Genomic DNA, 26,287 nt, shown 5'->3' with positions numbered 1-26,287 from the left:
TCTGATGACATTTTCAGGAAATCTCAGAAATGGAGTGAGGAACCAGTAATTATATTTTGGGGGAGATCCAAGAATTTTTTTAGCCTTTATCAGGCAGGTGACTATTTTTGATCACTTTGTTTGCTTTCATTTACAGCATAAAACAAATTTCTTTCAAAAAATGTAACAACAGAATGGAGGTCTTGGTTCATACTAGAAGGACAATTTTAGGTTAAAATTTCTAATTTCAAGGTATTTCATTGAGTGCCCTGTAAAGAATTAAAGGAATCAGGGGATAAATTTGACATTTAGCCCTTCAAATTAAAAATCAATGACCAAAATCTCAGAGAAAAAAAAACAAAACAATGACAGAGGTTTTTTCTCTCAGAGTGCTTCTAGTCCGTTTTAAATTATTTTTTTTGTTGTACTTAATAAGTGATATTTACTGTTGTGTCTGTCAGAAGTGTGTGTAATGGTATTTCTGTCAAAGTGATAAATACTTGCCTGTAATGTAATAAATAATACATGACTGACTGAGGCTTGTTGCAATAATTTAGGTTCAAATTCAGCTGATTTCTTCACAAGTCTCCATGCTGAGTGAAGCAGCACTGCTCTTATTCCTTAATTAAATAGGAATTATGTTTAGTTTAGTGGGAACAGTGTTTTTAAAAGCATGTTAAAATGGAACCTCAAACCCTCTTGATTCTTATAGAGTTTTTCTCTTTTCACCACATTTCAACATGTGAAACACTCTGGAGGGTTTATGACTTAAGAAATATTTTCCATGTTTCCATTCAGTCACGTGTTGTTCTGCAGCAGTGGACTTCAGTGTGGTTTCAGTGCAGAAACACTGACCCAAAAAGCTCCAACTTAAGACTACATACTGTTAAAAAGAGCATCACTGCTCATCACCTGGAAGTCATTTCACACCCTCCATTCTGTGAGAACCCTACAACAGTAAATGTTAAAGTAAAACTTGCTGAGGGAAGGTGTTCACCTGCGTCCCGTTCTAGAAATCATGCTCAATAAATCTCTGAGCTTTTGGTTTGAGTTGGTTCCATCAACTCTGAATATCTTTATCCAGACAGTGACACATGCACAAACCACAGAGATGTGTTGTTTCCATCACATTGAAAATGAGCTAACATTTTAACCGAAATGAAAAAATGTCACAGTTTCAGCTTCTAGTATGTTGATTGTTTTCTACTGGGAATCAAACATGGATATTTGGAAAGCACTACATTCTGTTTTTAAAACAGTGTCCCAAAATTTTTGGTATTGAAACTGTTTTAAATGTATCGGAAATGAATGATTTAAGTGGAAAATTCAAGTATTTATTTGACATTTAAGTGGTTTGGGTTCATGCAGCTCTGTAAAGTGTACAGGAATTCGTCTGTTCCAACACCTTTGGTTTGAGCAGTTGGGAATCACAGCTGTAAAAGCTCAACATCTTTGCAGAAAATGTCAAGTGCTCTTCTCACTTTGGTACAGCCAAGCTAACAGTGACTTACCAGAGTATTAGATTTGTGCCCTGTGGTTTCTGCTAACATACAGTTTCAGCCACACACCAGAAGCCCTGCTTCTGGTGACTACTGCATTATAATGTCTGGTTCAATGTTAAAGAGTAAGTCATCATTGTCTCTCCTGATCTCCAGTAGCAGGGCCGTCTCTTCCTGAAGGGCTCCCTGCAAGTCCGCCGTGGTCATCAGAGGTCTGCCATTCAGTTTCACAATTATGTCACCATCTCTGATGCCACCTCTACAGGCAGAGAGAAATAACAGAGGCTCGTCGGAGGTAAAACACTCATGCTAAATAAAAAAAACAGACAAACTGCATCTGAAAAATAAACTTACTTCTGTGCAGGGGAGAGAGGAACGACCTCGTGGACATAAATTCCAGTAGTAACATTGGGGAAGTCTGGGTTCTGTAGTCTTAGCTCTTCAATCAACCTGAGACATGAACACACTCAGTTACTGATTTAACATAGCCAGGGTTGGGCTGTAGAATAATAACCCATTACATTACCAGTCTAATGTTTGGTCAGACTTAACCACAAAATTTAATGGGTAAGTCTACAGATGGATAGTTTGGGGAAAAGATATCTTTTAGTTCTTAGATCCTGATAGATCTGCACCAAGAAGAGTTAGATACCTCACCTTGGAACAGGGAAACTGGGGGATCTTTCTATAGCTAGGAACCTGAGGCTTGGCCTGAAAAGGCTACAGACTGCTAATACCATATGGGCTGTAGACACCTGGGCTCTGTCTCAAAAAGGTCACAGGTAACTAACATCACATGCAATCAGCCCCTGCAGGGAAGAAAAGGTTGGGTGCAATGTGAACTACATAGTGACTAAAGGTGGGGATGTTTGGCAGTCTGATCAACCAAATTTCCAAACTGGTTTTAGGGACATTGAATACCACTTTTCTGAGAAAGAGCCTGAGGTTGAGAGGTTTCAGCCAGATATAGTTAGACTTGACTTAATACTTGTATTGAACACCGGAAGCAGTCTGCTTGAGAAGGGTTGGACCCTCTGATACCATGGAGTTGCCTTTGGTGAGCGGCACAACATGGGTGCTGGCATACTCATTGCCCCTTAGTGCCTGTACAACACTGTTTACCATGATGGAAAAGAACAGCCTCCATTTGTATTTGTGTGATGGAAAGGATTTTGACTCAGTTGTCTACATACCAAACAGATGTTCAGAGTACCCACCCTTTTTGGAGTCCTTGGATGGTGTGTTGGAGATTGCTCCTTCTAGAGCAGACGTGTCTAGCTCCAGTCCTCAAAGGTCATAATCCTGCAGGTTTTCCATGCAACGCTGCTCCAACAGACCTGACTCAAATTAATCAGTCATTGTGCAGAACTTCATAGGCTCTGGATTTATTCAGTGTAAGCCAGGTGTCTTGGTAGTTGGAACAAGGATATGTTGAAAACCTGCAGAACAGTGGCAATTGAAGACCAGCTTTGACACCCTTACTCAAGTGACACCATCATACACCTGGGGGACTTCAATGCTCATGCTGTCTATGACAGTGAGACCTAGAGGGGTGTGTGGTTCTAAATAGACTTTTGGGCTGGTCACTGTCCATAAGTAAGTCCACTCTGATGCTTGATACTACATTTAAGCACATGTGCATTTGGCACCAGGACACTCTAGGCCAGACTGTAGGTCTATTCCAGTTTTGGAATTTTCCCTGCTGCAACACACCTAACACACATCAGACTTAAATAGCAGATTTGTTTCCGTTTCCCCAAATGAAGCAGACTTTACGAGCAAAAGGACTAGAATTCGAATCCAAAAGGCTGATTTGAATGTGCCCTATGTTTCTCTGCTGGCACCTCAGTCTGGGCTACTCCACTTAGGCTGCCTACCCTGCAACCCAACCTCAGACAAGCGGATAGATGACTCTGATAGGTTGTATCGGACATAACTTGAAAGGAAATTATAAGTATGAAGTTTAGACTGAGTGAGATCTTAAACCAGTCCTATACAACAAAAACCAATAATTTAAGGTCAGATTGTTTTGTTTTAATTGTACATTTTTTTGTCTGTAACATGTACTGCAAATCTTGTTAAATGATAAAGAATGTCATCTCCATCTTGAAATTCTTTTTATCTTGTTTTCCATCAATTCTGTCACTTATACTTACGCTGGTGTGATGGTTAACATCCTGATACCAATAAAACGCTTCTTCACTGACCTTATATCTGTAAAACAAAACAGTAAAAACTCATTGAGCAAGTACCTCAGCAAAGTTTTTAACCAGAACAACATCATCAGACTGACCTTTGCTATGTTTGTCAAGTGAGTCATTGAGAAAGCGGGTGATCCTGTCTGATGGAATGGCAAACGAGATTCCTGCTGCAACTTTCAGAGTGTTGATTCCAATTACCTCTCCATCCTATAACACAGCAGGCCGCCGTAAGAAACTGGGAGTTTTGTTTAGATCATATTGGCTGAATCCCAGATCCACACTCAGATTCTGAGGCTGGTTGTGATTTAGTCTATTAAGTCTTAGAATTGTTTCAATGTATAATCTACTACTCAGGACAACAGCCATTTGGCAATAGGATGGGTACAACCTTGATAGTCGTTGAGCAATTTCCCGAGATAATATTAGATCCAAAAACCAGCAGTAGGAAAACTACATTTGGAACATGCCACATGGTAAGCCTCCAACAGGTCAGTCCTCAAAGTTTACTTGTTAGGCCCACAGTGAATTCTCGAGGTTGACTGGTAGAGCCCTGTGCTGGATACTGAGACTCGGCTTGGATAGATCATCTTAGTCAATAAATTATTTTTTCATGATAACTTGCTCTCCCCTTGTTTCAAAAATAGCAAAAGTCCCATTTAGAAATTCAAATTGTAAATTTAAAGTGGCTAAAACAAAAACTGTAAGTTCATTAATGAAAAATAGAAAACTTACCAAATTAACTAGAGGTCCTCCTGAGTTCCCATACTGTAACATTTAACATAGAAAACACACACAAATAGTTTATACACACAAAAAGGCCTAACACTAGGACAAATCATGGGTGGATGGATGGATATGTGAATGAGTAATTGGCATACTAATGCTTTCTGCTTCCCTTCAGAATGGTTTGTTTACAGGAAAATATTCTCACATTGATGATGGCATCTGTCTGGATGTAATCCATGTCTGAGTCCTGAAGGCCCAACTCCTTCCCATCCCGCTGAGCAGTGCTGATGATCCCAGTAGTGACAGTATTCTGGAGGGCGAAGGGGCTCCCTATGGCAACCACAAACTCCCCTGGCCTTAGGTCTGCACTGTGACCCAGGAACAGTACAGACAGTTTGGTCTGAGGAAGCAAAGATATACACAGTGGACTGGCTGAGTCTGTGTAGGACACAGTATTTTACAGCCGAGCTGCTTTCTTAGTCATCAAGGCTACAAACTCATTTTTGTGTGATATGATGAGATGGAAGTTGACCAGCTTTTTATGACCTGCACAGACATCAAAAAAAGCCACGAGTAAATAAAGTTAATCTCTGCTTAACATTTCTTCTCATAGTTATAGTAACAAGTTATTACTGACCCCTCTTTGTGATATTTTAGATTGTGATTATAGTATGTTCACTGACAATTATGACACACTATTTCACCTGCATCATATCTCAGAACTGTACCACATCGCAGACCACTTTCTCTTTAAAGTCGAGGAAAATTAATCGAGCTTCATGAATTCCACCCTGCTCATCGTGCTTGTGTTTAGATCTGGATAAGAGGAATAGGGCACTCTGGGTTTGGACCCTCCACCTAAAGCCTCGTTACGATGCTTATTGTTCTCTCCTGATCACCTAGTAAAAGACTATTAAGCTGGATTCCCCTGTGAAAACCACTAAGGTGGTCTTTTCTAGTCTTGGATTGCAGAGTCTATAGATTAATTAATTTTTTTTGTCTCCAAAGAAAACTTATACAATTATTGCGGCCCCAATACTAAAGATTTTAAGTAGACCAAATTAATTAAAATGTAAAAGATATGAGTTAAAAATCACCTCCTTACATGAAGGCTAGAAATTCCAAAAGAAGGAATAAGAAAAATCAAAAGAATTTTAAACATGGTAAAATAATGCTGGATTACTTAATGGTATTCATGCAAATGTTGGATCATAAACCAAAGCAAAAGTGATAAAATAAAGTATAAATAGAGTTTAATTTAAAAAAAAAAAAAAAAAAAAAAAAAAAAAAAGGTATGAGACAAATAATGTAAAAATGAATAGAAAAAGGAAGTGTCTAAGTCAACCTATCATAATATCCTTTTCAGCTATTTCAGTTCATTCAGGCAATTAAAACGAAATAAATATAAAATAATTAAACTTGAAAAAGAAAAAAGAAAAAAAAGAAGAAAAAAAACAGGAAAGTGTACCGAGAACGACAAGGAAATTAAATTTCTTTTTATACTGAATTTTCAGAACACTGCATGGAGCAAGGCCTTATTAGGTATTTTAATCAATTTTAATTTCAACCTCTGAGTTACAAATTCATCAGATGACAATTGGTTCAATGTTAGTTCACTGTGTATAAAGTTTCATATTGCAACGTCTGAGGTCTTGCACATATCTGATCCTTCTCTTTGCAAAGGTTGTGCTTTACCTGTCGACAGTGCATGCAGACACTTTCGGGGTAACCGCCTCTGGTTTGGCCTTTCTATGTACCTTGTTATGAGGCAAGATGAAAAGGTGTTATTTTCTCCCCTTTTGTCTCGTTTATATTCTGGACTACTTTCCATCTTTCTGTGCTGCAACACTGCAAACACTTTGTTCAGTATTCTGAAGTTTGAACTAACCCATTTTAAGCATTCTGTTGAGTATTACACAGTTTAGACTCATTTCAACTAAGCTTTGCTGACATATGACAAATGCCCTGTCAACCTTATAAGCAAGGAAGATTATAAAAAATAAGCATTCACTAAGGTATCATAATGGAAGATTAAAAGACTATAATAAGTGTTTAATAAGGTAGCAAAAATAGAAAGATTTAAGTAACAAGCTTTCATTTAGGTACAACATAATGACTGCGATTTTCAATATCATCACACTCATAAAACAAAATGTACAGAAAGACACTGTAGTCACAGAGTTGAAGGAAGTGTGATGATTTAAACAAAGTGGAAACGTTAAGAATGGAGGTGAGTGGAAACATGTGTCCAGCAGATAGATGGTGTGACTAAAGCTTAAATCATAATTTCTCAGCTTAGTTCTTTGGGTATATGCCTCCCTTTTTTGGTTTTATATATATATATATATATATATATATATATATACATACATATATATATATATATATATATGTATATATATATACATATATATATGTGCATACATACCACATATACATACACCTATGAATATTCATATACACATGCATACATATGTATTAAACAATAGTTCCACATTTACAAATGTGCTTTCATCAGTATACAAGGAAACAAACAAAGACAAAAAAATAAAGCGCCCTTCGTGGCCCTTACTGAATATTAAATCTCTTCTACAACCTTTTACCCGGCAAATTTCATGTTTTTATACAGGTTTTTAAATTGCATAAAATTTGGTTATGGAAAAGCAAGGAGGGGGCGGCGATAAACTGACTTCAGGCCACACACACAACACAAACTGCTCCTTCAAAATAAATGGCATTACATTCATAAAATAACACATATGTATTATTAAATGTATTGGGTCATGTGAAAGCGTAGAGAAAGAAAAACAGAAATTTGCTTATGTCATTGTGAATTTGCTCATATCCAGTGACGTCAACCTTTGGTGTTTGACAGAAGAAAGAGGTGATGATCTTATGTCAAGTCAAGGGTGTATCATTGACAAAAGACTAAAGAAACATTCAGGTGCCCAGTTCAGAAAGAAAAGGAAAGAAGAAGGTATTCAGGTCTCTGAGCATAGTTGTGCATGTAATCAAACAGTAGCCTTTCCACTATTTATTTCTCTTGCTAATATGTTGCTACTTTGCCGCAGAACACCTCCCTGTAGAACCAACTCCCAGCTGGGTACATGAACCAGGATCAGTTATCAGACCAGTATAGCTTCAGGAAGCAAAACCTCAAGTTATCAGGGCCCTAACAGTGGAACCAGCTCCCACTTCAGCTTCAGGAAGCAGAACGTTCAGATATCAGTCCACTTTGTTGCAGAACTGACATTCACCTGTTTGGTGAGTTTATTGCAAACCTTCCGACTTACCTGTGGGTTAATCTTTATTGTGGCAATGTCTGACTTTTTATCAATGTCTCTTATGCTGGCTTCATATACATCACCATTATGCATCTGGACCTGCAAAACACAACAGATGAATGACATTTTCAGAGCATTTCAAATAAAAAATATTGCACAGAAGAGTGTTTATCATGCAACAGTGTCAGGTTATGTTCCATTTTTGGTCATTTTCTCCTAACTTTTCCTTCTCATTAACAGCTGTGGTAGAAAGGAGCCCTGGCAAAATATTAGCAAAAGGTTGTGTCCCAGTGAGACCAAAATGTGATTCACAATATTTACAGTATCTCAGTCTTTTCTTCATATGTTAATAGAATATTCATAGTTGTAATATACAACAGTATACCTTATATCAGCCAGTGTCACTAATTAATGTATATTTACTTATCTCCTTTTCTCATCAACTATTTATACACTTGGAATTTTTAGTTAAAACATTTAGACTACCTGTCGTACGACAGGTGTCAGAGCTCGGTCCGCATTGCCGGTAGTAAGTCGGATTCGTTTCCAGTGAGGGTTGGACTCCGCCAAGGCTGCCCTTTATCACCGATTCTGTTCATAACTTATATGGACAGAATTTCTAGGCGCAGCCGAGGTGTTGAGGGGATCCGGCTTGGTGGCCTCAGGATTGGGTTTCTGCTTTTTGCAGATGACATGGTCCTGTTGGCTTCATCTGGTCGTGATCTCCAGCTCTCGCTTGAGCGATTCGCGGCCGAGTGTGAAGCGGCTGGGATGAGAATCAGCACCTCCAAATCTGAGACCATGGTCCTCAGCCGGAATAGGGTGGATTGCCCTCTCCGGGTCGGGAGTCAGGTCCTGCCTCAAGTGGAGGAGTTTAAATATCTCGGGGTCTTGTTCACGAGTGAGGGAAGGATGGAGCGCGAGATCGACAGACGGATCGGTGCGGCGTCTGCAGTAATGCGGACTCTGCACCGGTCTGTCGTGGTGAAGAAGGAGCTGAGCCAGAGGGCGAAGCTCTCGATTTATCAGTCGATCTACGTTCCTACCCTCACCTATGGTCATGAGCTGTGGGTCGTGACCGAAAGAACGAGATCTCGTATACAGGCGGCTGAAATGAGTTTCCTCCGCAGGGTGGCCGGGCTCTCCCTTAGAGATAGGGTGAGGAGCTCAGTCATCCGGGAGGGGCTCAGAGTAGAGCCGCTGCTCCTCCGCATCTAGTCAAGGTGGCTTGGGCATCTGGTCAGGATGCCTCATTGACGCCTCCCTGGTGAGGTGTTCCAGGCACGTCCCTCTGGGAGGAGACCCCGGGGAAGACCCAGGACACGCTGGAGGGATTACATCTCTCGGCTGGCCTGGGAACGCCTCGGGATCCCCCCCCGCAGAGTTGGCAAATGTGGCTGGGGAGAGGGAAGTCTGGGCTTCCCTGCTTAGGCTGCTGCCCCCGCGACCCGACCCCGGATAAGCGGCAGAAGATGGATGGATGGATGGACATTTAGACTAAATCGCCATCACCTCAATTGTTCCTAGGTTAGAAACAAAAAAAGCTATCTGAAGTTTCATCAGTTGCTCCAGCAGAACAAATAAAACAAGGTATTTTTTCTGTGTAATGTAAGAGATGCATGCTGCTCATCTACCCATCCTCTGGTTGGAAAGGCAGACCATAAACGGGTGTTAGTGTACCTTTAAGTGTTGTTGGCCTGTCACAGGTGTGGTACTGGACACTACATGGGCATTTGTGACAATCAGTCCATTGTCTGACATTACAAACCCCGATCCACTTGACAGAGGGATGTTGCGATCAAGAAGCGGATGTCTGTGGAATAAAATTATCAGTAAATTCTCAGAGTACTATGGAAATATTTTCAGTCACCCCTGATTTCTTTACATGTCAGGAAAACAGAAAACAGCTGTTGAGATGTACTGAAACATGTTCCAGCATAAATACAACTCCAGTATCTGCACAGAACCAGTTGGTCCAGCTCTAAGGATCTCAAAATGAATATTTGATCCAAGCACCTTTATTCTTCATCCCACAGTAAACTCTCTCCAACAAGCTCTTTGTCTTTTCTTTAGACAGTTTGCAGGAATAGTTCTCCAGGCTTCTTGAAGGACTTTGGAAACTGACATCTTTCCTAGACTTGCTTTTACACACTAATAGACGTTTGAGACCGATACCAACCTTTAGTTTCCCCCAGTGGTGTCCAGTAAAAACTGTTTTCATCTGATCATTTTAGTGAACCTAACTGTCCGACATTGTAATGAGTTACCCTGAGGATCCGTAATTCAGCCACACACAGGGAGTTCTGGACAAATGACCAGTTTATTGGTGGAGGAGTATGAACAGAAGATCAGTCCGGGGGAGTGGTCTGCAGAAGAAACCAGGCAACAGCTGGGAGGTAAACAGGATGGCAAAATACTCATCCAGGCAAAGACAAGGCTCAGAGATCCAAAGACAGGCAGGGTCGGTAACCAGAAGATCCGAAAGGTAGCGGTGTCCGTCGAGGGCAAGGCAAGGAGGGTAATCCAGGGGCATGAAGCAGAGGGTCGGCAACTGAGGAACAATCCGTAGAACGCTGGAACAAAACTAGACATAGGTCTGATTATTATCTGGCAGAAAAGGAGGGATTGGAGGGAGCTTAAGTAGGCAGTGAGAGAAAAGGAAACCAGGTGAACTGAATGAGGTAGCAGAGGCAATTAGGAAGCCAGCAGGTGGATCGAGTAATCAATGATGAGCGCCAGGAGATCAGGGTGGCAAAAACATGACACGACATATGATCAATTGCAAGCATCTAAAGTCGTTCCCACCAATCCTTTACAATCCTCAAGAATAGTTATCCAGAATCCTTTAAAGGTTTTTCAAAGCTCTTCTACCATTTCTGTCTTTTGTTTCCTTTTCTGTCCAGATGATCCCACACTGCTTTAACAATGATGAGGTCTGGGCTCGGGGGAGGATTCCCTCCATCAGACCTGTTGCCAGTGATTTTCAGTCCAGTTCTCCTAAACTTCAGCTGTTTCTCATAGTTTCATTTTATTGAAGACTGGTTTCTTGACAGCCACCTTTCAATGGAGACTATTTCTGAGGCTTTGGCTAACAGAAGAAGGATCAGCCAAAGGTTCAGAGGCATCCAGGTCCTGGTTCAGGTGTTCGCTGAATTTGTTTCTTGGGATATCACTTCACAATCTGCAGTAGATAGACTTTTAGTCCTGACTCTTCTTTTCAACAGCAGCACCATTTCAACACTCTTCATTTAGCAGACTGAGCAGGACCACAGCTGTCAGAAATTGTAGCAGGGTGAGTATGGCTGGACACAAACCCAGGCCAACAAACACGTAACCACAGGACCAACAAGTGCATGGGACTTAAGAGCACAAGAGCACAACTTCACTGCTGATGTAAGTCCTCCTGGTAAGCGGTTCAAATGAAGACTGGGTGCAGATCTAGACATCCCACCATCCCCAGACCAGACCATGAAAGTGATGGTCAGAAGCAAGTTGGGTCAAAACCAGGAGAGCAGTCTGGGAATATGTTCTGGAGTGTCATGCATGAAAGCAAAGACGATCTGGCAGTGAGTGAGTGGCGTGAAGCTGCAGATACACTGGCTTGACTGGAGATGGTGAGCAGATGAAGGTAGGTGGAAGCACATGGCTGAGCAGCAGGGGAGAGAAGCAGTGCAGACCGTGGCAATCTACTTTCTGTTATATGTCGACACAACACCGGTGCATCTCTTAGGTGTCTTTTTCCTGCCTGAATAATTCAAAGAAAAAAAAGTTCCCCTGAAAATGGTCAGATCCTAAAACCGGACTGGTGCTGGCCTGGTACCTAGACTAAAAATGGTCAGGTCCCAGATTGGACTGGAGCTGGTCTGGTATCAGGACTGGACCAGAAATAAGGAAAAAAGAAATGTTCAAACAAAAACATTAAAGCAGCTTTTAAGAAAAACAGTTATGATGACAAAAATCCTACGTTTTGTGAAAAAGAAGCTGGATTATGTTGGCTTGGACATTTCAAGGTCAATGATTTGTAATTATCATTGATCTATAAGAGACAAAATAAACTGATCTTGAGGACAGCGAGTTCTCAGTCTCTTCAAAGTGTAGTTTTAAGTGTGAAGATGATTCCACCGACCGGATCACGGCAGAAAGAAATCAGTTTGACTTTGAGTAACATTCTTTTAATTTTGCATGAAAGTCTTCCACCACCAGAAGAGAAGTCTTGCTACTAAAATGTGATTGCTGAAACAAAAGCATCGTGTTTTACCTGAGGAAGAGCTCAATGTGAACCACAGCAGGAGCAATTTTCTCCACCACATCAGCAATGAAGTTGAACTTGTAACGAGGACTGGAGGCAGGAGAAGGACCTGCAATGAGTGCAAGAATTATGTTTTTTATCAGTATAAAAAGAACAGTCTCATCACAGAACTATGTTAAATGTGGTCTGGATAGAAGATGAATGGGACAGGGGTTGCTCTCTCACATGTTGTCATAAACATCAAAACACTTTGTAATGTTTAACACAAGACATTTTGTATCTGGGATATTAGCTTTACTAACCTGCATTTGGATCTGAGAAACCATACAACTTGTCTGTAAAAACATAAGTAATATTTTTGAGTAAAAAGCTCTAATAGAAAAATCACGCCACCTTTTATGAGGAAAAATCTCTGATAAATTAAGAAGATAGTCTTCAGAATTTGTATGAAGAAACGTGGGATCTGTTGGGACATCTTTTAATGGGAGCATAAATCCTACTAATGTTCCATGTACCAGGTGTAACTTAATGAGAGTAATATTGCTTGGTGAGGCATAAGAGATCCCAGTTAATACACCAACTGTAAAAACAAAAAGAAAAAAGAAAACAATGAGGATGAGTAAAGAAAAGGTTTGCTTCTGAAACAACAAAACAAAAACACAAAATCGTTAAACCATCAGGAGGGCCTTCCAAGTTATCTAACCAACTGGAGTCAAGTTTCTTCTGACCCAAGGCCTGGACTGCTTCGCCACATGATTTGATAAAAAACAACACACCTTTATTTACTTTAGCTGGCTTTATAACCTGCATAAAGCAAACCAAAGTCTGAAAGGGGTCCTACACCGTTTTTTATCACCTAAACGCATATTTGAGTTTGAGTTCCAGCACACTCTCTGTTCGGTTTCCATGGCAACGAAAAACACTTTGTTTTAGAGAGTTTTTTCTACTTGGAAATCCTTGTGACGTCCCGGGGGATAAGGTTCGGTGATTTGAGTTCCAGCACACTCTCTGTTCGGTTTCCATGGCAACGAAAAACACTTTGTTTTAGAGAGTTTTTTCTACTTGGAAATCCTTGTGACGTCCCGGGGGATAAGGTTCGGTGATTGGTTACCTTCTACTGGTTAACAAGGGCATGTACAAATACATCAGGTGGGTGGAAAACGTGGGATAAAGTTATTTCCAACGATGGCTGGTGAGTTTACCAAAGAGAGACATCCTGCTGCATTCGTTGCTGTGGGTTGCTGTTTTCCACTTCGTTTTCAGGGTCTGATTCAGGTTCCAACATGTAGGGCTGTATGCTATGTGTTCACATTGTATTTTGAGTTTTTTATTGAGTTCATATTAGCCTAATCCTTCTGTTTATGAGATGTTACAATGACGGCGAAAGCAGGTGCGGTGCGCGCTCCTGATGTAGTGCAGTGGCGGGAGGCGGGGCTTAATGCGGAAGAGTCTCAATCCACTCGTTTTGCCCACAGGCTGATCTGACAGCCTACGGAGAGGGTCGGTCTGAAGTAAATAAAGCGATTTGTGACAATAACTTGATCAATCCCAGCCCTTCTGGTGTCAGAAATAAAAATAAATTAGCCTGAAATGCTCATAATAGTTCCACTTTAAGCTTTAACTGCTACAGCAACTCTTTCAAGGTTGTCGGTGTGTTAAACTTAAATATACAGTGGGCCAAAATTTCAAATAGGAAAAACTTGCAAGTCAAAATTGATATTTAGGGATGCTGGTATCGGTATCGGCTCAATACCAAGCGTTCGTATTCGTACTTGGTATTATTAAAAGCGTACCAATACTACAACTGATACCACACTAGTCAAGCTAGTGCAGGTGTGTTTGATGACATACTGCCTTTAATGTTAAAATGTGACAGTTTTTGTTACACTAAAACAGTGATCCTCACTCTTAATTCAACTCAATACACTAAGACAAGATGAGAGCCGCCACCCCACAAAAAAAAGCGTTTCCACGCTACGTATCCTGCTACGTTGCCAAATCAGTAACATTCAGCTTTTTAGCAAGGAATGGTTATCCTAAATATTGCACGGAGTAATGGTGTTCTTATGCAACAGTATATGGTGAAGATACAATAATGCCTCCGGAGTGTGGGTGTTTCTTTTTCATTATATATAAGGAGCTACCGATGGAGCAGCTCTTTGGTGGAGTTTGCTGCTGCTAAAATTAGCCAAAACTGGCAACTCTGACAGGGTCAGTTAGGGCCGTTAGGACAGCAGAGTTTCTGCAAGCAGCCTGCAGCTCTTGTTTGTGGAGAGAACTGCAGCGTTGAGGATCATTATGACTTGTTCAGATAGCAATTTCAGAAAGCCAGCGGCTGTTTCACGAGCCGCAAGTCAAGAGTCAGTGATCCGCATGCGGCTCGTGAGTCGCGCAATGAGGAACACTGCACTAAAAGCGGGATCTTTGTCTCAAAACCACACATTTATATTTGTATTTCGGTAAAATGTAACAAGTCAAAATGAAACTTGTTAAAATTGTTAGATCTGTAATGTTATTATATTTGCATTTGTGAGGTAATTTCAGAAAGGATGCTGGGATAGGCTCCAGCTTCCCCGCGACCCTTAATTAGATTAAGCGGTTTGGATAATGAATGAATGAATGAACTTCTTCTAAACAATGACAGAGAACTGAACCCCCTCCCTGTTAAAATCTGAATAAACATGTCTGCCAGTCATCTGGATTAATTTACCCTGCTTGGTGTATTGTAAGGCTTGTAATTAGAAGTGTACTACTGTCTTATTTAGTTATATTTTCTGCATGAGCTGCACATAAATAAAGTGGAAATAATTAAACTTTGCTTTCTAATTAACAAAGCACCCAGACTGAAAAACTCAAGCGACAACTTGAAAAAGTGCAATTTCCAGGTGATGATCCCTTAAACAATGACATCAATGCTGTTTTCTCGAGTTTGGTTCTTGTTTTGTCTTGTGGAGGTTTTTGTTAATTTGTACAATAAAAGACCTCTTGAAAAATTGATCATGAAAAAAACAGAAATGGGGCAAAATTAAGACTTCTCATATAACCTATGAAAACAGTAATGTTTTAAAAACACAAATCGTCAATTTTTAAGAGGTTACAGTAAAATATGAGGCTATTAAAGATTTTGAATCGAGAGCCATTTTGGAACCAAATGGGGCAGCTCTGCTTTGAGAGCTGAAGCAGAAGAACCAGCTCTTTGAAAAAACCCAAACATCCCTTCACTAGTAGATGTAGTGAAAGAACAGTAGCATTAGCAGTCTCAGCTAGGAGCGATAAGTGCAATCATGCAACTTGACACAGTTGCTAAGTTTACATGAGAGTTTTAATTCCTGTTTCATTCCAAATAAAAGTTTGTTCAGATTTAAACAGATGAAAAACGACCATATAAACACTTAATTCCTATTGCAAATTTCCATTCGGAGTTAAACTTATTTCCAATGTAAGTGTCTGGTTTATTTGCATTTTTATTCTGAACTATTTAATTCCTCTGTCATGTAAACCTTCATCCCGCTCTATGTTAATTCTGGTCGTTCTGAGCATGCTCGTTACCTTGTCCTGTCCCGATGACGCGCGTTGTTTTACCTCCCGTGTTCGGTGGTCTATCTTTCTTCTCCTCCTCAGTTGCTGCAAAAAGTGAAGTAGTATGCTGGTGTTGAGCTGCTACTTCCCATTTATAATAAAAATAGCAGCGAAACTGGAACTTATTATGTAGTTTTTACAAGTTACGACTGAAAAGACGAGAAGCAGGGAGCCAACTTTGTTTTTTTACGGTATACGTCCCGTGTACCCTCTGTCCAATCAGAACCCTTCCCAACCTGCCGCTCTAAAGAGGAATTAAGTGAGGACGTGTTTCATGTAAACCTTCATTTGGAATGATTATTTTCATGTAAACTCATAGAAAAATACGTTAATTCCAAATTATTTAATTCTGAACTAATAATTCCAAATTAATTTCTGTTCATTTTAAACCTGCTGGTTTTAAAGCAGAACAAAGCTACACATAGGAACTTCTCCCTGTGTCTACAGACACTTCCACAGATGTAAAGACTGAAAGTAGTCAGCATTAATCGGAATTATCTGGAGTATCCTGTCATCAATGAAATCCGGTGGCTAGATCCGTCAGTTATGAGGAAAAATAAATAAATAAATAAATAAAAATAAATATTGCTAAATTTGACCAATGTGATTGTGGAAAACAGAAGGAACTTTTTCTGTCAGCTGGTGGCAGCATGACCACATCAGGATGGAGGAACACCATCCAAACAAAGAAAGAAATGACATGATAATGTGTAAATAAGCTAAATAAATTAAAGTCCGAGCCCACTAATAGGAGAAACTCTGACTTTTTTTTAACAACAGCAGTGCATTAAACTTGGTGAACACGTGTCAACCTGAGACTAGATTCTACTGTTTGCATCAAGCTTAACATGGTGCAACAGTTCATGTTTTTACAGCTGGTACTGCTGTTGTTTCTGTGCCTGAGACTGGCGGTTCCCTCTCTCCCTGCCATCCGCTCCTCTGCTCCTTCCAGTTCTCCTCCTGAACGACCTCCTGCAGCTCGCAGCACCTTTCCACCAGTGTGTCATTCCACCAGCCTGCACCAGTCTGCACCAGTCTGCACCAGTGGCATTTCATTAGGGCTTGGTCTGCTGCTCTTCTTCAGCGTGGAAATCAAAACATTCAAGACAGCCCATGGACGTAGCGGGATTTCATTTCTTTTTTAGCTTCTGACAAACGATTAGGTTCAATAAGCAACACCGAGTTGCCAATAACGTCATGTAGCCTCAGGTTTTACAGCAAAAACGACACAGCTCATTTATGTCTTCTGTACTGCACGCTATGTTTATTTTCTTCTGTTGCGTTCGCTCTGCTGAACACTTCTGACCATTGTAGGCTGCCGCTTTACTGACGTCACATCTGCCATTTTTCTGATTGGTTTACTCTGCGCTTGTTTTTCCTGCCTTAAAAATCTGTTGATGTGAGTGAGTCCCCAGACTCTACACTGGTACATCCAGAGTCAGGCAAGCTGCGACACACAATATCTCTCGTTTGCAGGTCTTGTATGAGCGCACGCACGGTAAACACCGGGTGCGTGTACATGATACGAGCGAGCAAACTAGTACCTGTGAGCGAAAACACACATTGTGAGGAGATGCTGCTTGTCCTCAAGATGCTCTAATCACCACTGAAATGTGGAGAATCGTCTCAAGATTCTGTCTCAGTTAATATTTCCATCACAGCACCAGAACATTAGTCCATCCAGTCCTTGTACACCATCCACCTCATCCAGACTCTTTATCTCAGACCACAGCATCCGGTTTCTCCAGATGCTGGTTATCAACCTGACTGTTCCCATATTCATAATAATCTCTCTGTTATATGCCAAGCTCATTGCCTTCCCAGCTCAAACTATTCATAACTTGGGGGGTTCCATAAGCTGGTTTCCTGAAGATCCGAGACAGCTCCACCGTCCTGAGTCTCCCTGACAGGCTCACTCCAGATGTCCATTCCACATCCTCCTTCCTTCAACCTCATTTACCCATAAAGACCCGACCCCTGAAAAAATTATTAGATAAGTTCAATTTGTTTTTTTTTTAATAATTAGGTCTTCATTTGTCAATTCAACAAAATGGGAATTGAAAAAGTACCTACATTTTTTAGGGATATTGACCATTACCATGTGAAATGTAAAATCTTTCATAATTTTCTGTTTTCCGGTGTCCATTAAATGGTAGAAGACAACAATCATATTGTGTTCCACAGCATTTTGAGCAAAATTTTTACCATAAAGTGATGCCAAATGTGTCAGAAACTGTATCTATACCATACCATTTTTATTTCTAAAGCACTTTAAAAACTAGAACTGACCAAAGTGCTGTACAGTAACAGCAAGTGAATAAAAACAGTACAAGTAAAAAAATAAAAGTATAAAATAAAGAGATACATAAAACATGTCACGCTGGGTCAAATGGGTTAAATATTTTAAGTTGTGGCGTAGTCCTGGCTTACTTGATATGAAAGAAAAAGAAGTCTGATTGTAACATGTTTTAATGTGACTGATATTTACTTCCAGCTGGACATCACAACTTCAAATAGCAGTTCAAACTTTCCAACCCTTTTAATATCTGTCTGAAGAACTTCAAATGCTTTTTATTCATTCCTGTAAAATAACAGGATATAATAACTATATTATTATCATTATTCTTGCCAGTGGTTGTATGCTTCAGCTAGTAATAATACAGTAGACTCCAAACCAGCACCATGTGCTGCTGGGCCAGATGGGTCATTTTAGGTGGTCTGTTATTTTAAAAAGGAAAACGATTCTGAATAACAGGGCGGGTAGTGGTTGAACAATAATACACTTGTGCGTGTATGAGGAATATCTTTGAAGCAGACTAAATAAATAACATTTAGTTACTCCATAAAGATAAGACCAAAACAACCCTGTTAAGGCTACAGCATTAGTCTGAATGGTAGTTTTCACATGTTCTCCTCCATTGGCTTGCAGCAGCAGGTAGTCACGATTTCACTCCAAACTGGGCTGCTTTCAGTCTGCAGGGAGCTGAAAAACCCTGAGACTCCTCCTAAAAACTGGAAAACTTGTGTGGTCAGGATATAATCTCTGTCAGATGTCTGTGACATGCCAATGATCCAAACTACAGAGAAAAAGAACCACAGTCTGCTCAGGACTGGAAAAAACAAAAAAAAGAAAACGGCCTGTTTGCACCCTGAAAGGGGTAAACAGGCTGAGTATTATATACAGTCTGATTATTCTGATCCTTGCATCTTCATGTATATATATATATATATATATATATACACATATATATATATATATATATATATATATATATATATTCATTCAGTCATTCATTCATTCATTTTCTGAACCTGTTTAATCCAAGTAAGGGTCGCGGGGAGCTGGAGCCTATCCCAGCAGCCTTCGGGCGAGAGGCAGGGTAGTGTAGAAAGTAAGAATGGAAAATCATACCTGATCAGGTAAAACGCTACCCTCTTGTGGAAGTAAGTATTACTTCCACTAAAGTAAAGGTTATGTATTCAGTAGAATTGGTTTGTCTGTCTCTCAACAACATAACTCGAAACAATATGGACAGATTTCAGTGGACTGACTGCTATCAAGTTGTCTCCTCCAAGTACTCTGCTCAATTATTCAATTTATTTTAAGATAAATAAACTCAGCAGAGAAAGTCACATCATTCAGAAGATTAACAAAACTTCTCTGTATTAAATCTTCCACTGTTAGAAAGTCTGTCTGTCTGGAAAGAAAATGCATTTGTAGGATAAGGAGCAGAGATAAATAGGTTGGAAAAAAATTCTCTAAACAATTTAATTAATGAACTAATTTCCTTTTTTTGTGCTAAGTCGGTATGTAGCTATCACAAAAGGCCGATGGTAGAACAGCTGATGGCAGAAAATCTTAATTGAATCTCTGGAGTCAGAGTATTACTGCACTTCAGGATGATTTTATCAGTTATGGTTTTGTTATAATTAAGCAGGACGCTTTAATTTAAATGGGAGGCTGCTGGTTGATTTAGCATGAAACATCCTGCTACCAGTTTGCTTTGAGGTGGAAGAGAGAAGAATGAAGAGAAAGGGAGATAAGTCTGACTTTTTTCCAAAGAGGAGAGACATAGATCAGGCTGAGACAGACCCCAGCCCCAGTAGCACCAGTCTGACAGTTCCCAACGTGGAGCTGGACTCACAAGGATCCAGTCTAACACCTCCACTAGACAGTAAACCAGAACTGATCCCCCTACTACCACATCAAGCTCTGCACAGTACTGGCCCCTAAAACAACCAACTTACCCCTTTTTAATGCATTTTTTCTTACTCCAGGGATACCATTACACTACTTTATACTCCTTTTAGTATCCATTAATTCAAGTAACCAAACAAATCGATCTCCTCTATCTTTTATTTATGTGGAACCATAAATAAATCCAACACATATCAAATATTATTTTCATTTCGTCTTTAAATGTTTCCCTAAATCTTCATGTTTGGAATAGTTAGGAAGAACAAGCTCCTCTAACCTGACAGAACAGAGCTGCTGTCACGTTTCTAGTATTTTATTTTGGCTTTAAAGAACTTACATATGGAGTAAGTTTTGTCCAGAGCTTGTCTATTTTCACGTCCATAAAAACCTGGTGCCGTCTGAAGGTTAGATACGCTTATGAATGTGCTTAACAAGGCGGTTATGCGGATAGGTGTGGATGGATTTGGTTTTGAAAAATGAGGTCATGTGGACTCATTTTTTCACTGATCGGAGGGGGGAAGATATTTGGTTTTACAAAAAAAAAAAAAACTACGTGTGTACATGATCCTAGAAAAAATTTCAACTTCACATTTTCTCCTTTGTTTTAGTCCAAGGAAGTACAAGTACATGATCAAGATGTTTACATTTAATGAATCACAGTACACAAAAACATCATGAACAACCTGAAATTTTGAAAGAAACGTTACTCAGTTCCATATGATTGACAACTCCCAGATCGTAATGGATCTATGAAATCCTCCAACATTAATCCCAGGTTTTACATCACAACCAAAACAACTTTGACAGCTCTAGAAGTTATTTTAAATGTACATATGTGTAGATTTCCAGATGAGTGATCATGACCACCTGAACTGGCTAACCTGTTACACTGTTGTGGTCCTATCCCCTGGTGGGCGTGTCTGGCACCCTGGCACCTGGATCAGCACCTGATCTTCATCTGGGCAATCAGCAACAGCACTACTTAAGACCTGCTCAGCCTGCTGTTCATCGCCAGATTGTTGAATGCTCTGCGGTACAACTCTCAGCCTCCAAGATTCTTTCCGGTGTGAATCACAGATTGATAACTTGTGTGTTTATCCCTGTCAGAGATCCTGCCTGCCCGCCTGCCTGCTCGCTTCCCAGCCAGCCTGGTTTGCCTCCCCGCTTGTCTACCTGCCGGCTGACCTGTCTCCCGCATCCTCCTTGGAAAGAACCCGACTACAGAAAGGAATAAAATAAAGTGTTGTCTGGAACTCTGAGCTGAGTCTGCATGTGAATGCCACGCACTTAATGTCAGCATAACATACACAAGCTGAAGTTGAACTTATTTAGTCAGAAATAAACAGCAAGTTATCCTGCTGCCATTTTAATATTTCACATTTAAACACAGACAGAAAGGAAATAGCAAAAACAATTTGACTAAAATACCACAGTTACCTTTATTTCAAAAGCACAATTAATACCTTTTTATTCCTACATTTACCTACTTCGCTTTGTGGGCCACACTAGACCCTCTGGGGGATTAGTTTTGACCCCGGGACCCCATGTTTGACTCTTTCGATGTGTTCGTTTATCAGACTGGTTTTGGTGGAAATGTCTGGTTTGCTTTAACAATAATAATCTGCTTCCAAGAACTGTGTCCCTGTGTAAAGCGTACCTGTGCTGGTCTCACACGGTCCCTTCTGGACCTGGGTGATGCCTGGGAGGCCCCGCTGCAGACCCCTCCTGCTGGCGGCCTTCAGCTGGCACACGTTGCCGTACGTCCTTCCGTCGCTGCCGCAGACCCTGTGGCTGAACCGGCAGCGGCAGGAGGCCTTGGCAAGCCGCTTTCCAGTCGGATGTTTGCATTCCAGTCCGTCCCCACACGGCAGGTGGTCTCCGCCCCCGCAGGGGTCCCCCTCTCCCTGGGCGCAGACCAGGCAGCAGTTGCAGTGGTCGGGGACGTATCCGCTGGGGCAGCTGGGGCTCGGACAGCTACTCACATCACACCGAGTTGGACACTTAGTTTCTGTCTGTGTGTGGATGGGCTCACCAAGAGAAAGCAGCACCAAGCTAAACCAGAAAAGATGCATTTTGCCAGGAGGTCAGAGGCCGGCAGGAATCCTAGTGGGTCACACAGATATCACGGTCCCTGCTGCCGATCGACGGTCTCCAGGTTGGCAAAGTACAAAGAAAAACAGGCCAGATACATATAAATAAATAGAAAACTATGCTTTCTGAACGAAGCAGCAAGTTTCTGTGGAGTAAAAGATTTTGCAACCAGAACTGAGTCAGACAGGCTGCAGACGGAGAGTTTCCTCTCCGCCAGCTGCTGCATCTGGATCCAAACTTTGTCTCTGCAGCGGCTGAGCTGGTGGAGGAGGAGCCAGCTGGAGCCACATCTCATCCTCATCCTCCACCTTCATCAGATCAGGGGCCTCGTTTATGAAGCTGTAGCACCCACAAAACCCGGCGTGCGCCAATTATAGTCAACTTTATGGATTTATAAAAACCCGACTTGGCGGTAAAACGTCCCGACCTCCACGCCAACTCTGACCCTGCCGTACACACATCTGGAGAAACGGGAAACTGCGACACCAAAGGCAGAAAATAAAACCAAAATAATGGTGTGAAATTTGAGACATTTGCTCAAAATCCAATATAAACTTTCACACAGAAGGTTGCACATTAACAGCATTTGCAAAAAGAAAAAAAGAGGAAAATGCATATTTGAGATTCTTCCTCCAACATGTAAAACATCAACACCTAAAATCTGTATTATAAAAACCATTTCACACAATAAGTCGTACAGAAGCTGCATAATAATAAAGGTCTAAATAAATAATTGCATTAACATGACGTGTCACCCATCATTAGGCTAATCAGGGTGTTTCCTCCACCTGCAGACACAGAACATGAAGTGATGGTTGGATATAAAATGCACACAAATGCATAAAGGCGCGCAGTGGCTTATCTGTCCCTGTGGATGAACATGGCGCATGGAGTCAAGCCGGCACCTTCCAAAGGGAAATGAATGACAGGTCGGGGCTGATCACTCCTTTTCCCAACCCAGAGCGCAGAACAGAACTATGTTCTCCACAACCAGACACGCCGTGGTGTAGCGGCCATCGGGCAGATGGAGGCAGGTGGAGGTGCCTCCATGCACAGGAGGAAACCTGTTGTACAGCTGCAGATGTGTGCAGATAGTGGAGACGCTACATAACAAGGTACTAAATGACGTCAGCGCTTCACCTGCGTTCACCTGAACAATCATCCAATCTGAATGATTGTGTTGTCAATCATCCTCTCACGTTGGAACCAAACGCTGCTGCTTTATGTCTAGAAGTGATGCAACACATCAGAGGTGGAGAATTCTCATTTATTCATGTTTATCTTTAGTGTCATTTCTGTCAGGGTGGTGTTTATTTCTCTCCATCTCCTGCACCTCCTCCTTCATGGCAGTTATTGGTTCCTCTGTGAGGACACCTCAGCTGGGGTACAAGGTGGAACCACAGGCCTCCCGCTCTCAGACCACAGCAGTGCAACCCATCTGGGTCACACAGGAACACCAGTATGTTCCCAGTAAATAAACTGGAGTCAGAGATGTCTCATTTATGTCCGTTCATTTAATATGAAACAAATTATTGAACCACTTTCAGCTTCATCTGGAGCATTTTGTTATGAACGTATAAAGTACACTAATGTCCGCACCACATGAGCACTGCAGTCCAATCACGGCTGTCTTATGGGGCATAAGACAGCCGTGGGGCATAAGACAGTTTTCCAAATCTGGGAGAAAATAAGACCTTTTTTTCCTCTCTCTTTATCTTAATTACATTTAATCCGTTGGAATAATGATACATGAATATTTGTCTTTAAAAATAAATGGATGCTGTCTGTGTTGAGTGACATTAGCCATACAGTATATGATCAATATTGGAATTTAGAACCTGAATCCAAGCTGAAAGCATACACATTTGTCTTTTACTTGGGCAAAATTAGCAGATCCAAAATAATATCACAGTTTGGTTTCAAGCATTGAACTACAGCCATTCTGATGATGAGTTGTGAACGTTCATATCAAGTTGTACTTTTAAACAATACTTTACAGTTTGTTTTATTTTAAACATCTAGCAATGCAGCCGATACCGAAGAGCTTAAAAGCTTTACAGTCATTATCAGCGAGACACGATGCATTTTACTCAGACTTCAACGTGTTTAATGCTCCTCGTGGGGACAGAACCATAGACTGAAACGTCACGTGATGAAAGCGCCTGCTCAGGATTAAGTTGGAAATGTACGAATGTCTGTGTGTTACTTTTCGTATGAGATTATACGAATGATTTGTGAGAGCAGCCTGGCGTAGGCTACAAAGTGTTCTACGCCTTCTGCACACACCAAAGTGCTCTTAATTGCCAGTAAAATAAGACGGGCCATCAAGAGAACGAAAATTACCCATTGCGCTTCAGTACTTCGTTGCCTAGCAACTACATATGCCATGTTTATCTGATTACTGATACCATTCTTCCATAAAAAAAAGTTTTTTTTAAATGACAGAACATGGTGCTTGCAATTGCATGCGGGCGGGCCGCCAACAGTTCAGGGGTTAAACTGCTGAAATCATGTCATTACACCTGTTTTAAGGTCATTGCATTGGCTTCCCGTGTGTTTCAGGATTGATTTCAAAGTTCTTTTACTCGTTATAAATGTCTTGACGATTTTGGGCCTTCTTATCTTTCTGATAAGGGTATAATATAAATTATATTGTAAAAAAAAAAAAAAGGCACAAGGAGTTAAGCATCTAAAATAAAGAGCTTAAAAAATTCAGAGCATTTCATTCACTGAGGTTAATTTGATCTCATTCTTGATTATTTATTGTCATATTTCTAGCATCACTTCTGAGGATTTTAAATTCAGAACTTCTTGCTAAGCAACAATGGCCATGACGTATTTCCAAAGCGCAAGTAAAAAGAAATATGATTGGCTGCGTCATTGGCTGCAAAGTCACATGACCGGACTGTTTTAAAATAATGACGAGCCGCTCGAAAACAGCAGCTATGAAATTACTAAAGTACATACTGAACAAATAAAACTAAGAACGGGAGACATGGGAGACTGCAGTATGCGGACACTTTCCAACGAGACGACGCAGGAGTTTGCGCGAAGTTCGGACGTCCTTCTCATTCCAGCATCTCAGAGAAGCCCACACCGCGCGGGTCCGGGAGGGGCTGGGGCACGTGCGGTTATTTTCAGGTAATATCAGGTATATATCAAGTATATACACTTATATCGCGCAGCGATGTTGTAATGTTCCACTGTAGAAATATTTAATCTGCCAACGTCATATGTGTTAATGTGTTATTTAAAACCAGCAGGGGCCTGAAGAATTAACAGTTATCATGTAGGAGAGATGGGAGCAGGTAGGAGGAGAAACATGCTGATCAGGTAAGTTGTTTAAATAAATCTGCAAATGTTTGTTAAACTGAACTTTGATAAACCAGACTAACAATTCAGAGTGGCTTTTTTTTTTTTTTAAATTATGTGTATGTCACAGTAGTGTGAAAGTTCCTTTAAATACCAGCAAAAAAAAAAAAAAAAAAAAAAAAAAAAAGTCCTCTAGCCCAACCCAAGCAGGGGCTAAAACCTGAAAAAGAAAACTTTTCTTGGGAGCCTTTGCTGGTAATCTTTGCCAGCCTCCAATTTTCCAACCAGGTGATCCAGATGGAGCCAAGAGATTAGGTCTGGAGCTGCACATCACCTGACACCGCTGCGGGGGAAAAGAACAGTGTGCCTCAGATAACAGCTTTTAAGTGGAAGAGGAGAATAGTTTTGCTCTTGGTGTGCACACAAGCTTGTCCACATTCCTTTACTTAGCTGTTAGCAGGCATTGCAGTTATTTCCTCTTGGCCCAGGTCAGATTTTGAACCATCTCTGGGCCTTTGCCTGTAGTCTTTAGGGTGGTCTCTTATACGCCTGATCCCACCAGCACTGCAGCTCTGTCGCCTTCTGCGCCTCTCTCTTTGCTGTGTTCCGCCTTCTGCGCCTCTCTCTTTGCTGTGTTCCCCCTTCCTGCTGTCCATCCAGTCCTTTTAAGGAGTCTTTATCCAATAAGAACTCTGGGGGTGTGGTGTTCTAATTGGGGTCAGCTGTCCTATATTACCACCAGGTTTTAGCAATCACACAATTAAAAACATTCCTGAGACTAAAACCAAACAACAAACATAAAACCCACACCAGTATTAAAAAGTTAAAAGCATGCAAGTTCTCAGGAGTTGTATAAAACCATGGATGATAAAGGGTAAAAACTGACAGTAAAAAGTCCCCACTTTGACACATATATATGTATATACATATATGTATGTGTGTGTGTGTATATATATATATATATATATATATATATATATATATATCTATATATATGTATATATATGTATATACATATATGTATGTGTGTATATATATATATATATATATATATATATATATATATATATATATATATATATATATATATATATGTGTGTGTGTGTGTATATGTATACATATATATATGTATATGTATGATACTATTATCATTGCAGGATCCTTCAGAT

The 26,287-nt window shown here is 40.6% G+C and overlaps 1 protein-coding gene across 1 annotated transcript; it reads right to left on the bottom strand.

Annotated features, from left to right (window-relative positions):
• Positions 1–1,568: 1,568 nt before the first annotated feature.
• On the bottom strand, positions 1,569–21,898 carry LOC306769159 (serine protease HTRA3-like; the record flags this gene model as incomplete). The annotated part of the gene is made up of 10 exons (XM_079257721.1): positions 21,373–21,898; positions 11,948–12,047; positions 9,370–9,502; positions 7,699–7,788; positions 4,611–4,805; positions 4,412–4,444; positions 3,772–3,886; positions 3,635–3,692; positions 1,833–1,928; positions 1,569–1,737 (listed from the first exon to the last, which is right to left on the bottom strand). The coding sequence occupies exons 1-10, from the start codon at positions 21,785–21,787 to the stop codon at positions 1,569–1,571; spliced, it is 1,404 nt and encodes a 467-aa protein (XP_079113847.1). The 5' UTR covers positions 21,788–21,898.
• Positions 21,899–26,287: the final 4,389 nt, after the last annotated feature.

The sequence above is a fragment of the Telmatherina bonti genome (genome assembly GCF_933228915.1).
Source record: "Telmatherina bonti genome assembly, chromosome: 18".
Taxonomy (NCBI): domain Eukaryota; kingdom Metazoa; phylum Chordata; class Actinopteri; order Atheriniformes; family Telmatherinidae; genus Telmatherina; species Telmatherina bonti.
The sequence above is the reverse complement of the archived record's forward strand: the minus strand, read 5'-3'. Positions and strand labels throughout refer to the sequence as shown.